Source organism: Alexandromys fortis, unplaced genomic scaffold, assembly GCF_014885135.2.
Source record: "Alexandromys fortis isolate MF-2015 unplaced genomic scaffold, M_Fortis_MF-2015_v1.1 scaffold_9, whole genome shotgun sequence".
Classification (NCBI taxonomy): Eukaryota; Metazoa; Chordata; class Mammalia; order Rodentia; family Cricetidae; genus Alexandromys; species Alexandromys fortis.
Window position 1 is genome coordinate 11,608,922 of NW_026067892.1, and position 16,105 is coordinate 11,625,026.

The 16,105-nt window shown below is 37.4% G+C and overlaps 1 protein-coding gene across 2 annotated transcripts in view; it reads left to right on the forward strand.

Annotated features, from left to right (window-relative positions):
• The window catches only part of Phyhipl (phytanoyl-CoA 2-hydroxylase interacting protein like), a 30,239-nt gene that overhangs the window by 3,067 nt on the left and 11,067 nt on the right, over window positions 1–16,105 (forward strand). Inside the window, exons 1-2 of one of the 2 annotated variants that reach the window (XM_050140398.1) lie at window positions 11,876–12,029; window positions 14,719–14,915. In XM_050140398.1, the coding sequence (XP_049996355.1) occupies window positions 12,017–12,029; window positions 14,719–14,915 (210 nt within the window). In that variant the 5' untranslated portion in view covers window positions 11,876–12,016. Of the gene's footprint in view, window positions 1–11,875; window positions 12,030–14,718; window positions 14,916–16,105 lie in introns of those variants that run through there. The other variant, XM_050140390.1, reaches the window with a different exon arrangement.

The following is a 16,105-nucleotide window of genomic DNA, read 5'->3' on the forward strand; positions in this document are numbered from 1 at the left end:
ATGTTGCTTCACAATGATTTTTTAATGGAAAGAAAGACATCCAGGTTTCATCTGAAAATATTAGAAAGATGGGAATCCATTTTTAGTTTGTTTCTTCCTATAGCTGCATGAGGTGCCTACCCTCCTTTGACAAGAAAAAAAAAATAACTCACCGACCCTTATACAAAATTCTGTATCAGTTCTGAATCTCATTGTCTTTTTATCACACAGATATGTACTCCTGTATTGTTGTTATAGAGAAGTAGGAAAGACTGATTTTTTTTAGTAATATTAATGCATATCCTCCCCAAAGTTTTCTGTCTTTAACAGTCATTATCTCTCTGAATAGGTCGTTTTGTGGCTCTCTAGATTTGGTGTATGGGGTTTATTATGCGTCTTAACAAGTGAACACAACTTAAGGAAACTACAGTTTCTATTTGTAGTTCTGTGGAGAAAGGGAAGGGGGTTCTTCTTTATATATTCAAAATAAAGATTCCTTTAAGAAATCTTATTTACTTAAGTTTTAGAAGGAGCTGAAACATTCTTTTATGCTTTGGATATGTGACTTAAACACATCATAACATTGGGAGCTTAAAGTAATCCAAATGAATAATGGCACAGTCCACATTAGATACCCTGGGTAACACCTCTGGAGCAAGCAAATGCCTGAAATGAACACCTGTGACGTGTGCCTTTAATGTCTCGATCACATGAAGGTGAGGTAATCACGGCTCAGTCCCACTGACGTGCAGTATAGAATAGCAGTAATACCATTGCAGATTAGATGGCCAGATTAGCGTGCTGGCTCCTGACAGTCCTGTAACCTTGGGCAAGTTACTTAACCTGTTTTAGCCCAAGGCACCCTCATGAAAAACAGGCATAGTAAAAATCATATATGATTTTTGAAATGTAGATTGAAACATTATATAGCATAGGCCACAATTCTTATTGCAAAATGGAGAAAAATTCTTGGGAGTGGAATGTTATCTTCTTCATAACTCTTGAATTGAAGGTACTATTTTTTAGCCTCTCTTTTGTAGCCAATATTTCTATCCCTGTTAGTAATTCAGTTGTGTGCTGTTTAGAAAAGCATTTTATGAGGAATTATTCTGAATAAATTCTGAATCTTAAGAGGAAATTGAAGAGAATGACATCGGCAGTATTCTGACCCTCTGCTCAGCAACCATTCCAACTTGTCACTCATAGTCCTAGAAGCTGTTCTGAGCTTCTAGTTCACATCTGTGGCTTATTTCCCTGTGCCTTGTGACCTGGACACACACTTTGAACAAGTGTCTGCCTCAGCTCCCCCCGCCCTTGCTTGACAATATTTTTTTTCATGCCCTCTTCTAACAGCTGCTCTGTTCTGTGTCCTATGTCTCTGTATTCATTTCTTTGCCTCAGATACTACAGTGAGGGTGCTGTAAATTTTCATTAGTGAGCAAAGAACTACATGACTAAATAAAAGCTAAAGGAAGCAGACAAGAGCAAGAAAACCATCAGCTATGTTAAACCAATTCTTACTCTTGCTGGGAGCTCTATTCAATTTCTGTAGTAGACCAAGAAGTTTTAGAGGGAAAGTCTCATCAAAGGCTATGTGAACAGACTCCCTCCAGTGGCAGAATGACTGTGTGGCCTCAGCAGTAACTGCACTTGACTGGTTGCCCAGGCAGGCCTCTCAGAGGGTCACTCCTGGCAGAACACTGTGTAGACGACAATCAGGTCACTTGGTTTATGTTTACTAATATTTCCCGCTCCTTTGTCCCGTCTTGCTTTTTCTCTAACTTGAGTGAGTCTGCTCCCACTTACTCTTATCTTTCTTTTACCCTCAGTAATAACAGCAGTTGGTTGCCTTGCTGAAATAAGCATAATACTTAATTTCTATATTCACGCCTCCACCCTTAGTCAGAGTTTCAAAATTCACCTTTTGCCTTGTTGAATATATCTCTTTCCTGGGTTTATTTTCTATTTCTGTTCAATTTCTAAGGCTCTCTTAATTTATTATCAATTATTTGAATTATCTTCTTACTGTGCTAAAATATACACCTCATTTTGTAACTATTTGGAATATTTTATTACTTCAAGACTATAACTACTCCACTGTCTCACAGAGTAGAATATGTTTGTATATACACAGCTGAGGAGAAAAGTCAGCATTTGTAAAGATTGTAGCAGAAGTATGTAGCAAAGCAGGAACATCAGGGGTCAAGTGCACAGAGAGCTGGAGCATGCTCTACTTCTAGGTGTCAGAACACAGGGTGTTGGCAGGGTGGAGGGGTGCACAACAGACCTCAGGACTGAATTCCAGACAGAGTAGAATGTGATCGGGAATAACTAGAATTGTAAGTCTGGAAAGTTGAACATCAGAATTATTGACAAGGAGGAAAGCATGAGGAAAAGCAAATATTTGGAGGCATCTTGATAACATCAGGTTTTCACACTGAAGATTTTAGGTCTCATGTACATCCAGGTATGTCCTACATCCTTTTCAAGAAGAACTTCTCTACTTCATAGACATTGCATCACTAGAGTAGTACTATCTACTATCGAATACATATTCTCTTAGGGCCATCATTTTGTTCATCCATACTACTCAGAATAGTTCAGACTTTCTAATTGAATTGTCTTACTGAGAAGAATGTGGATTTTTTTGTTTTTGTTTTGTTTGTTTTGTTTGGTTTGGTTTTTCGAGACAGAGTTTCTCTCTAATTTTGGAGCCTGTCCTGGAACTAGCTCTTGTAGATCAGGCTGGCCTTGAACTCACAGAGATCTACCTGCCTCTGCATCCCGAATGCTGGGAATAAAAGTCTATGTATGCATCACTCTTAGCTAAGAAGGATGTATCTTATACATATATCTTTAAGAAGAAACTGGTAGTGGGAAGTTTCTAGCAGAAATGCAAAAAAATTTATAGTCTAATGATAGAAGTTTTAAGGTGTTACTTTATAAAAATAAGCTCTTTGCTGCTTAAGAGGGGATAGTGAAATAGAGGTACTTTTGCCCATCTACATAAAGATAATGTTAGAATCTTTGGAGGCTTATTACTATAAAGAAGAAAAGAGCATTTGTGCTAAATGGAACTTGAGGAAACCACTTGGAAACGTATGGCACAGGTTCCTCAGTTTTGTTCTCTGAAAAGGAGTTCTAGAATGGGGAGAACAATTACTCATGGAAACCACCTGTGTCATTAGGGAGACCAGAACTTATGTGGAAGAAAGAGGTCTGGATTTGACATCAGTTTCAGAGTGTTCCCTCAGAAGTTTAGTGGTATTTCACTCCTTGAAGGAAAAAGTGAACACAGTCCAGAGGAGGCCAAAATTGGATCCCAAAGATGAACTAACTCTTCAGTCTAGGTATGATAAAAATGCTGACAGGACTCCAGTAGTTCAAACTTACTTCATAGCTATGGTGGAGCAAAGGGCATCTCAACTGGATTTGGAGCTAGTTTGCCATTTTAATGAACATTTGAACTATGGTTGTGGTCCATTTGCTGCTCTGGAAATTTGATGTATGTACTCTTGGCAATAGTGGTTGTGGCAACTTCTATGAATACATATGTTCTTTGTTTTCTATAGCACACGGGATTTGCTACCTACTAATAGAACAGAAGGTGCCTTACCAGTCATATGCCTTTAAAGATGAGGCATACATGGTGGTGCACTCGAGAGGCAGAGGCGGGCAGATCTCTGTGAGTTCTAGGCCAGCCTGGTCTACAAGAGCTAGTTCTGGGACTGGCTCATAAACTACAGGGAAACCGTGTCTCAAAAACAAAAAACAAAAACATGAAACATGCACAATTTTACTCTTTACTTTGATTTTAATGGAGTCTTGTTTCATCCTCCAAGAGGAGAATACCAATGGCTTTCTCAGTCTTTAAAATCTTAAAAGCTAGTGACTAAGGCCCACAAGAACCAAAATAATCTTGTATATTTATTATGGAACCAGTTCCTATGATTATGTCTATGATGTTAAACTAGGAGTTAGTTATCATGGTCCTTGAGCCAGACCCCCAAACCTGCCACCTGTTGATATATGTAAAAACATACTGGAGCACACATGCCCATTTTATCTAACTGTAGTAATTTATGTTTATAAATTTATTTTCATATTAATTTCATATTATCAGTGGCTACTGTGTTCCTAGAGCAGCAGTAACTGGATATGACAGACCACTTAGCCCACAAACCCTTTAAAATAGTTACCCTTTGAGCCTTCACTAAAGTATACACTAATGCCTACCATAAAAGACACTGTGGCTAAAGTCTATATTATAAAGACTCAGAGCTAACCCCTCCTGCCAGGATAAAGATGTAGAAAGCTTGTGAAAGAAAATTGTAGATTGACATGGCTTTTGCATATTATCAAAGTTTTGAGACTATGTACATCATACAGAGATCCATAGGAAGTCAGTGTAAAATGTTAGTCCTTTGTAGGGTTGCTCCAAGATCGATGACCCTGTAGGTCCTTGTGTCTGAGTTTAGGAGGCGATGTTTCTATGTGCAGGCATTTTCAGGTAAACTTACAATTCTACGAATATGTTTTTAAGGGTCAGAGGTGGTATAAACTCTGAAGTCATGTAGATTTATACTAATAAGTATTAACTAAGATTTATACATATCATATTCTGTTAAAAGAGTAGTTGAGGCAGGCATGGTGAGACATGTCTATCACTGTAGAGCTTGGGAGGTAGAGGCTAGAGGGTCAGGAATTCAAGGCCAGCCTGAAGTACATGAGATCTGGTCGCTTTGAACATGTTTTAATTCTCTGAATCATAATGACTTCAGCCGCTATTTTGCTGCCAAGTTCTGGAACTTGTCAGAGACCATGTAATTGTTTTGAAAAATATTTTCTTATAAAATGAAGGAAAGCTTGTCAATTTTCATTGCTACAGTCTAATTCCTGCCCCCACCCCAAAAGACTGACTTTCTTTAGCTTTAGTAGCAATTTCTGAAATCTTATAGCAGATAGCTGCCAGTGTGGTCAGTAATAGGAAAAATTAGCTCTACTAATTAACAGATAGCTGACATTTTAAACTAAATTGGTCTCAGTGTATCCATGTTAAACTTGGTTAATAGTTCTTGTTCTTTTAAATCTAGAAACGCATTTTAATTTTATGATCGCCCATACTTCATCCAGGTAATTAAAAGGATAGCTATACTTCAGACTTAACTTCATTCCTAGTATAATTGTACACGACACAAAACTCATCCTAACCCCTTAGTGTGTTGAATTTGTTCGCTGAGAGTAAGGAACAAATAGAGACACATGAACCTAGACTAAAAAGAACTGAATGCTGCCCAAAGTCTATTTGAAATTTCACTTGAGCTTATATTTTCCCATACCTGAATATAAGCTATAGCAGATAGAGCCCAATCTTCGTAATTGCTGTGCAGTAAACCAAGTTTTCTCTTTGATGTCTACTCAAAATCAGGTACTGCAGCCCAATCTGATATGTGCTATTTGTGACCCAGTAGCTCAAAATAACTCTAATGACAAAGAAAGCTAAATGATGTTTGCTGATCCCTTAATCATCTCTGTCCTAAAAAAACAAAAAGTTTAAATCTCTTGTCAGTGGGTCTGGTTCTCAAAATTTATGCCGTGGACAACCTGTCAGAACACACCTCACTCCCTGAGTTTGTGATTGATTAGATCTGGGGTGGAGGCCACTAATTTGTTTTTTTTTTTTTTTAAACATATTCCCAGATGTGTTACTCTTAGTAATCTAGTATCTACACCCGAGAAGCAGTGCTCTGAGGGGCATGATCAAATGGAGGCAGGGGAGCGATATTAGTCCATGTTGCATTGCTCTGAGGGAGTACCATAACCATAGGGATTTGTAAAGAAAACTGGTGTATTTAACACCACAGTTTTGGTGATGGAAACCTTACACAGCATGGTGCTGGATCTGGCAAGTGTTCCCCTGTTTTTATCACCTCATGGCACATGGCATCCTGATAAGAGACCCCAGTACTGGGGCGGTGGGAGGAGAAAGAAAGAACATAGCAAGACACAAGACCGGAAACTAGGGAGAGACCAGGGGAGGGCTTTATAACAACCCTCCTACATGGACTAACTAAGGCCCAAACTTACTTTAATATTCCCTGGGGCAGTGACCTCAGTGACCTAGTGACCTCTCACTAGGTTCCACCTCTTAAAAGGTCCCACCATCTCTTTTACATTTAATTTATTTATTGATGTATTTATTTATTTTTGTGACTGTGGGTATATGTAATGGTGCTTATGTGAAGGTCTGAGGACAACTTTGAGAATTAGTTCCCTCCTCTGTCATGTGGATCCAAAGGACTGAACTCCGGTCATCAGCCTTGGTGGCAAGTGAATTTACCTGCCTAGCAATTTAATTGGTTCCACCATCACTTACTAATGCTGCAATGGGGACCACACTCCCAACACATGAACTTTTCTTAGGGGACAAACTATACCCAAACCTTTAGAGAAGAGTCAGTAATCTCCCCTTGCCCCTGCCAAGTGATATAATTAATCAACATTCAAGGCAAACATTTGTGAGCTTTGTGATTATACTGAAAGGGTGATATATGAAACGGGTTGATGATGGCTAAATGTGCTAGATTGGGGGTTAGATATCTTGACAGAAGTGAATAAGATTGGAATGGTTTAGTGAAGGGTATCTAAAAGGATAAGCTTGGTAATAAGTCATCAACGTCATTTCTGGACAAGTTGGGCTTGAAATGCCTGTGATACATATATAAAAAGAAACATCTGGAAGAAAGGCTACTAGAAATATTTATCTGATTCTCATAGGAAGAGAGTTGGAGGACAATTAGGGAAATTTGGTAGTCTTTTCCAAACTGCTTAGTTGCTCTCTGTCTCCTTTCATAGCGTTGCTTTCTGTCTGTTAGTCAGTGTTGACAACTCATTGTGGGAGTGATAGGATCAGGAGCTGGTGCCTGCTTGGTTGGCTGGTTTGTCATCTACAAGCTTATGATATAGTTGTTTTCTAAAGGTACGGCTGTGGAGCTGTTAGCATGGAAACAATTTCCTTTTAAATGGTAAGGTTTTCATGTTTGCTATGGAAGGTACTAGATACTTTTTTCTCTCTTAACAATATAGTCTGCTTTGAGGAAAATATTCATTCATAAAACAAATGAAATGTTGAACCTCAAATTCGCAGAAAAATAATGGCAGTGGAGGCTAAAGAGAAACTAAAATGTTCGCCTGATTTGAAGGTTGTATTTGAACATATATTTCTAAGATATCCTTTTGACCTTGAACTCTCAATTTTAATGTTCAATGGGACATTTGTTTAGTGCCAGTGTCAACAAAATATCTTTCTACACTTCGCTTTTGTACTTACAAATTATTTTACAATAAATCTTTCCATCTATTTAACAGACATCTTTTTATATAACATTTTGTGCATCATTGGTGGGGCCTTTGGACCTAGTATTATGTGTTGTCTTCTGGGTGCAACTTACCTTTTTCTAGGACTTCATACTTTAAAAGACCTTTCAAAGTTGTTTAAAATGAGTAACAAAAAAAAAGAAGGAAGTTCAATTGAGCAGAAACCATTGATTTTGGAAATTAATATTTAAACCGCTTGCTTTGCTAAAAGCTTTAATCATAAAACTCTAATGATACAATTTACAGCAATAAAATTTGAAATAATGATAACTCATCAGGTACGGGGCAGCCACTTCTAGTCAAACTACTAGAACTGTGTTGTAGTTGTGTGTTTCCCTCCACACACTCTTTACAGTCTCCCAGACACTTCTCAGGGTTCCTCTGGGTCCACCAGCAAACGTTTCCTGTGAAATCTCCTTCCTAGTCTAAGGGCTTTTGTCCAGACTGCTTTGTCTATGGTTTAATACTTTCCCATCTTAATTTTTTGACATGTGAAGACCACTTAAGATCCATTTTCATCTAACATTTTAATGGTGATCTTAAATATGTTTCTTGGTACACATTCACTAGGCTATTTACACAGATAATTTATGTTTTTACTTACCTTCATTATACTTTAAAATGCAGATTACTTTAAGGTCAGAAATCTGAAACATAAATTTATGAAATACATCAATTATGGAACAGTTATTTTCCCTAAAAGTGTGTTCTCTCTCAGTGCTTCAAAGGAATTCCTCAGAAATGCAAAATAGCAATGAAATGCAAGACCAGCAGGTTACTAATGCCTATTACTCGTTACTCATTCTCTAGTATTAAAAAAAGAAACTCCATGTGACTTGTCCCCTGACTCCTACTCCAGCCTTATTTCTTACTATTCTTCTTAACTGCTTCTATTTTTTTATTTCCTTTAATAGTCCAACATAATCTTTGAGAATATTAAGAAAAACAAACCTCTTACTTAAAAGATAGTTTTGAATCTAGCCAAATTATACACACTTGTAATCTCAAGGCTCATGAAGTTTAGGTAAGAGGATTCTGAAGTCAAGATCATCCTGAGCTAACTAGCAAGTTTCAGCCAGCCCAAGCTACATAGTGAGCTATTAATAAATGAATAGATAGATGAGTTTTTTATGTTATAAAACCAATGGGACATGAGAGGAAATAGATTTTTTTTCAAAAGGAGAGAGAGCACTGAAAGTAAAGCATTAAAGACAGATCCAGCCTTCATGTAGGAAGGAATTGAGGTTCTAGAAATTAACCTGAATTTGTGATTGACGTATAAATTTTATGGATGGTGCATATCAGAACAGAATACTAGGTTTGGGAGTAATTTGAAGGAGAACAATTAAAAGCTACATTTTAAGTTATTTCAGAATTGAGGTGTCTTCGAAGCCCAACAGGATATGTAGCAAGTGGCACTCACACTGCCTTTTTTCCTTCCTTCCTTCCTTCCTTCCTTCCTTCCTTCCTTCCTTCCTTCCTTCCTTCCTTCCTTCTTTTCCTTCCTTCCTTCCTTTCCTTCTTTTCTTCCTTCCCTTTCCTTCCTTCCTTCCTGCTTTCCTTCCTTCCTTCTTTCCTTCCTTCCTTTTAGCTTTCTTTCTTTTTTTTTTCAAGACAGGGTTTCTCTGTAGCTTTGGAGCCTGTCCTGGAACTAGCTCTTGTAGACCAGGCTGGCCTTGAACTCACAGCGATCCCTCCTGCCTCTGTGTTGGGATTAAAGGAATGCACCACCACCACCCCATGCTGCATTTCTATAATTGCTGAAGATCTATTGTTGTTTCTCAAGGATAGCATTTATCAGGATACAGTCTTCAGCAGACTTCGGAGAAACATGAACTTTTGGTGTGGCAAAGTTGTCAAGCACGGAAGGAGTAGGTGCCAAAGGAAAAGATCTCATACCTAATTCTAAAACAATCTCACCTAATTATCACCTACCTGATTCTAAAACAATCTATGACCAAGACCCATGTAACCAAAGAGGTTACCAAAAGAAAAGCATACGAGTTTATTGAGTAGCTCCTTTGTACAATATAGGGCTTTTAGAAATGAAGACATAAGAAAATAGGGAAAATTGTGTGTATTTCATGCTTAGTGTGATGAAGAAATATAGCATTGCAGAGGGGATTGGGCAAGGGGGTAGAAGTTGAGCACTGAAGTTTGCTTGTTCTGAGTCTTCTCTGGGCCCTCAGAGATAATGATGTCTTTCCTTCTAGATATGGGGAGGATAGTTCAGGAATGAGTCTTATAACCTTAGGAAGAATGTCAGAATTTTCCATGCAGGTAAATTCTTCATGGGTTACATCAGATGTTCGCTCCAGTACAAGTGTACACAAAGTAGCACGTCCTGAGCCCCCATCAGAAGAAAGTCAGAGAACTGAGAAGGAGTTGTGACTGCCATTTGACAAGGGGATATTTGTTGCAGTCTTAGAGGCTAAGTTTGACTGAGCTTAAGAGTTAGTAAACATAAAAGAAAAAAATTAAAATGTCCTGTGAAATTTGGATATAAAGGGAAGCAACTAAGTTATCTGGAAAAATATGTAGCAGTAAGGGCTTCAAATTTGCATATACACTCATGTGCATGTTACTAGATAGTGATACACAATTGTAGAAGAATGAACCACAGTAGACACTGTGGTTCCACACTCGTCTCCAGTCTACTGACAAGCAGCCAACAATTACACATGTCTGCTGAATATGTAAGTCACACTCTTCTGTCAGGTAAAAGGGAGTTATGTATTAAAAAAAAGAATAAAAAAATTAGTCTAGGGATAAGGCAAACTTAAATTTTATATATTTACCTTTACAGTTTAAAAGTGATGTGTGTGTATATTATGTTGGCAAGGCATGGACTTGTGATAGTTAATCTTAACTGTCAACTTGTCTGCATTTAGAATCACTTAGGAGACAGATGTCTAGACCTGTGTATGAGGGTTAACTGAGGAGGGAAGCCTAGTGCTAAATGCTGGTGTCTTGTCCCTGTGTAGACTGGGACTGAGTAGGGGGAGGAAAGAGAACGTGGCGAGCACCAGCACTCAGCATTCTCTGCTTCCTGACTGTGAGTAGGCACAGTGTGACTGACACCTCATGCTCCTGCTGCTCTGTGATGGACTACATCTCCTTAGAGAGTGAGCCAGAAATAAACATGTATCCTCCTCCTCTTGTCTCTTGTGAGGTATCTGGTCACAGTGACTAGAAAAGTAATGCACAGATTTTTCTCTGGAAGAGCTACTTTTGCCTTTCCATAACCTTTAGTTGGCGGGTGATATTATACTGATGTGGGATTCCCTTCTGTATGAATATGTTTTATTACCACTGATTAATAAAGAATTGGCTTTAGGCCTATGGCAGGGCAGAATAAAACCAAGTGAGAAATCTGAACAGAGATATAGAGAGAAAGTAGGCTGAGTCAAAGAGATGCCATGTTGCTGCCGAAGGATACAGACTCTAGGACTTTACCCGGTAAGCCACAGCCTGTGGCAATGCATAGAATAATAGAAATGGGTTAATTTAAGATGTCAGAGTTAATTAATAAAAATTTTAAGCTAATAGGCCAAGAAGTGTTTTGATGAATATAGTTTCGGTGTGATTATTTCAGGTCTGGGAGGCTGGGAAACAAATGAGCAGTCTCCGCCTACAGTATACTGTATTACCATTTACAAAAACATATTATCTCCTGTATTTGTTTTGTAACTGAGACACCTTTTCACTATCACCTATGAAGGGAATTTGAAATTATGGGAGAATAAAGTATCTATTCCTATTTAGGAAGGTAGATGTCATTGAGCATAACAACTTCATGACAGTTCTCTGAGCAAGCCTCATTTTTAAAAGAAAACGAGTGCAGTATTGTCTCATTTACATGCCTGCATGGTGAACACTGGAAAAATATAAAATAACATTAATTTGTCAACAACAGTACTTAAATGTTTTAAGATACAAGTTTAATTTTTTTTCTAGGGCAGAAAGATGTACATCTTCATTTTCCCTATAGTAGACAGTTGTGGTTTTTACATCAAGAAGCACCTTCCTTTGGACACTTGTGGTTTTTGTATCAAGAAGCCCCTTCCCTTGGAGTGTCTCAGTTATTTCTGTGCATTCTGATCTCTGTGATTAGTATGCTGCTGGTGTCCATTGCATTTTAAAACATTTTATATACAGCTATCTCACAATGAACAAGTAAATATGGAGAACAGCTATCCAAAATGTGGTACACAGTGATTTTATAAATCTTTCAATCAAAAAAAATAATAAATGCACCCATAAGGATTCATAAACAGTACATAAGAAAGAATAAATGTAAGTTGAGTTTTCCTGGATAGATATAATAGCATTTCATTATACCTGTCTCATTCAAGATTTGGTTCTTTTTAAAGATGGTTATGATACACTTAGTCTTTTATACCCAGGATATGCTGCCAGTGTCAACTTTTGACTAAGAGAAAACTTGCATTGTGTTCAGTCATTGTTACTGTGCTGTTGACAAATCACAGAAGACAAAGTTCTGACTTTAACCTACGTCTCCTTGAAATCAGTCTCGTTTGTGCAGGTACCAGTACTCTGAGTTATCTAAGCCCTCAGCTCAGGATTGTTGATTAACGAGCTGGTTGCTCTTGGAATTACATATTTGGCTTTTATACCAGTTGTTTGCATCAAACAAGTAATGAAACATCTTTGTATGTATCCCATTTCTTCATTTATTAGAATGTAGATGATATTAATACTTGCCATAAACTTCCCAAGAATTAAAAACAGGGTTGGAGAGATGGCTCAGTGGTTAAAAGAACTTTCTGCTTCTTTATGACTTAAGATGGTTCTTTGTTGCTGCACCCTTCCAAAGGTATTAGTGCTATAACCCCACTTGGCAAAAAGTGCAAAGAATAACTATACTAAAAATGAAAGGTCCTAAAAAGTTTTAGTAAGAGTCACACCCACTCCTGGAAAGTGGTGTGGCTTCTTTGGAAAAATAGTCTTCTAGTTCCTCAGTAAATAAGAGCTAGCATCTGATCTTCTAACTCTTCCCATTCCTAGGAATATGCACAGGAGAATTCAATGTGTGCACAAACCAAACCTTGTATGCAAATATCCATGGCATCAGCATTTGTGATAGGTACAAAGTAGAAACAGCTGAAATGCCCATCAGCTGCTCAGCACAAAGAAAAGGTGGTCTATTCATACAACAGAGCCCTGTTCAGCAATAAACATAAATAAATGAATAACATAGCATAGATGAATCCAGAAAGCAATATATTGCTTGAAAAGAGGAGATCATGAAGAACCATGTGCATTGTTTACAGGAAATGTGTAGAATAGATCATCTGTAAAGACACATGGCAGAGTACTGGGTGCCTGGTGCTGAGGGAATAGGGCAGGGTATAGGTAAAGATGGGGTGGTAAGATGTGAGGGTTTTTTGTTTTTAACAGGGACAAAAAAAGGATCTGTGCTTCATTGTAGGAATTGATGTACAAATATATAAAGCACTTTAAACTTACTGAGAAAGCCATATGTAAATATTCTTAGCATAATCTGCCAATGTTTTTACCCTGCATGTCAAAAAAATGCTGTCATTAGGAACTGCTTGTGAAATATTTTTTAAAGTAGCATTCATGTTTGGATAGAAAAATATGTATTAAATCATGTATTTAGTCTGCACTCGGTATTACTGATCAACACAGTAGCAAAAATATGTTAGAATCATCTAATATTTAAAATATTATGGCCAGAATTATTTTCTTTTGTGTATATAAATGTTTCACTTCCATGCATGCCTGGTGCCCATGGAGGCTACAAGCAAATCCCCTGGAATTGTAGTTCAGATGGTTGTGGAGTACAGATTTGCATGTTGGGTTCTCTGCAAGAGCAGTGTGCACTCTGAACCACCATGCATGCCATCACTCCAGCCCCCAGAATTACTCTTACAGTCATGTCTTCACTAAGGTGGGAGAGCTGATTACAGATGCACACATGGCAGAGCTGAGATGGACTGAGTGCTTAGTGCATGGTGGTGGGTTTTGCTTGCTGTTCTGTCAGTTTTTATAGGCAAAATCTCTCTTTTTCTGTAATTTATTTCAAAATCTTATTTAAAAAGTGATTTATGAAGGGAGAAGGGAGATTTTAGCTTAATTCTTAACTTCTAAGCAAGTAAGAAAGTTTCATAAAAGTAGTTAATGTTAGCCGGGCAGTGGTGGTGCACACCTTTAATCTCAGCACTCAGGAGGCAGAAGCAGGCGGATCTCTGAGAGTTCAAGGCCAGTCTGGTCTACAAAAGCTAGTTCCAGGATAGGCTCCAAAGCTACAGAGAAACCCTGTCTCAAAAAAACAAACAACAAAAAAAAGGAGTTAGTGTATTGATTTTGTCTAAAATTGGGCCTGTGATAGTTTTAAATTTTATATTCTTGACATAATAAGAGCTTTATAATGTCCATAGGAAAAATATGAATTGATCAGAGATTTCCACATTTTAATTCAGGTGGTATGTTCCTTCAATTTTAATAAAAACAAGGCTTTTCATGAGATTTGTTACAGTTATTAATGTTTGGTTATTAAGTTATTCACACATAGCAGAAACTTGAATGGCAAATATGTCTATATTTTCTCTTTTTGTCCTTCAGCCATTGTGTTGTACTGCTAGAAAGGCGCTAAGAGTTTCTCCAGGTGACAGTATAAAGATGATTCATGGTTTTAATGACATCAGTCAGCATGGCATTCAGCTTTTGTCTTTACCCTTGTTTATTATTTCAGCACTCAAAATTCAATTCATCAAGTATCATAGAGAAATGATTACAATAAATACCTTGGCAGAGTAAATGAGTAGGCTTTAGTATTATTCAGTATTTGTACACTGTTTTTCTATATGGTATTTCCAAAGTGAAAGAGGAGGAGCAAGTTCTGCCACTTTCCATTGCTACCTCTTAGACTTCTCTTAGACTTCTACACAAGCATTGCCATCATTTGACTGGGCCACTTCATTTTCAGCACTTCTGGGTCACCATCTGGGTTAGAATACCTGTGTTACTTAGGGTAAGCATTGACTTGTCATGTAGAAAGAATGGTCCTTTGAGGCTTTTCAGCAAGATCGTAACCAGGCAAAGCTGATGTTTTACAGGCAAGATGGATCATCAATGTGTTTCTATAAGTCAGAGATTAGGAAATGGAAATACAGCAATCATAGGAGTGAACTTGCCTGCTTTTTAACTGGTGACATGGCCTTATAAATACCTTTCATTATGATGTGAATTACTTCATGAGCAAAATGGAATCTTAGATTTAGTACTTTTAAATTCAGAAATACATATGCCACTAAAGACATTGAATACTGGAAAAACTCATCAAAAGCTAATTTTCTATGCATTATTTTCTGGCAGGTAACAAATCACAAGACAGTGGCATAGCAGAAATGGAAGAACTCCCTGTCCCACATAACATCAAAATAAGTAACATCACATGTGACTCCTTCAAGATCTCATGGGAGATGGACTCGAAGTCAAAGGACCGTATTACACACTATTTCATTGACCTCAACAAGAAAGAGAACAAGAATTCTAATAAATTTAAACACAAGGTAAACCTAGTGAACATGTACAGTCATTGCATCTTGAAAACATTTTAAATATCAAGACATTTTGAAAGAAAGAATAATTTTAATGACTTAGATATTTGGCATTAAGAAACAAAATTATGTGTGATTTAAAACTTTATCCCCATAATAAAATTTTGAAGAAAAATGAAATACCATGTGAAAGGGTAAATCGCGACTATATGCAAAGATAAAAATAGCAAACTTTAACTCATTAAAAGAAATTGATCCTGTGCTATCAGGATAGTTCAAGATATAATCCACTTATAAATCAGTTATATTAAAATCTACACAAATGAAGTCAAAACCGGCTTGGGGAGGGCAGTGGAGTTTGAAGGGGATAGGACAGCTACCCCACTCAGAATTCAGTTATTCCATGTAGACAAAAATGGCTAAATTGTTTACCAAACCGTAAAATTCTTTCCACTGAAGTAGAAGGGAAAAAAGATGCCATCAGCTCTGAATAGTTTTCCAATGAAGCACCCATTCTTCCCTGAATCAAACTGATTGACTTATAAAATTGTGGGACTTTGTTTAAACACATTAGGCCTTAAAAAATGCCCTAAAAAGTAAAATTTAGGGGGTGCTTTATTTTGTTTGAAAATTACTAACCTTCACATGTTGTAATATGTAACATTTACCTGCTGTTTCTGCCGTCACCCTTTGTGAGACAGCTCTTCCTCCAGATGTGGCTGTTAGGAGTAACCATTTCCTGGCTTGAGTGTTTCTCTTAGGCTTTGTTGCTTTTACTGATGATGAAAACAGACATAAACATGGTCTTTGAAGAAGATAGTGCTACTCAGTCTTAACCTCAGAAAATTCAATGCATCTTATGTTTCTGGAAATGTCTTTCATGGTTACAGAAACTAAACATAATGAGGATTTACATACTGCAGAATACTATTCATTGGTCATTATTATCAAATTCCAGTTTGGTTTTGGGTGTTCTTTTTGCTGTCATTTGCTTTTTGAAGAATGTTTGATATGCTTAACATTAAAAGATGACTACTTCAAGGCTTGACCTCTACTTCACCCATGGATACCACAACTTTGAAAATGTAGTGAGTGTTCAAACAGCAGGTAATCAATTGGGGGTCAAAAAGACCTAAGCTTTCTCAGACACCATACTTTTATGAAAGTTACCTAGTACGAATGTGAAACAAATTCATGTTTTA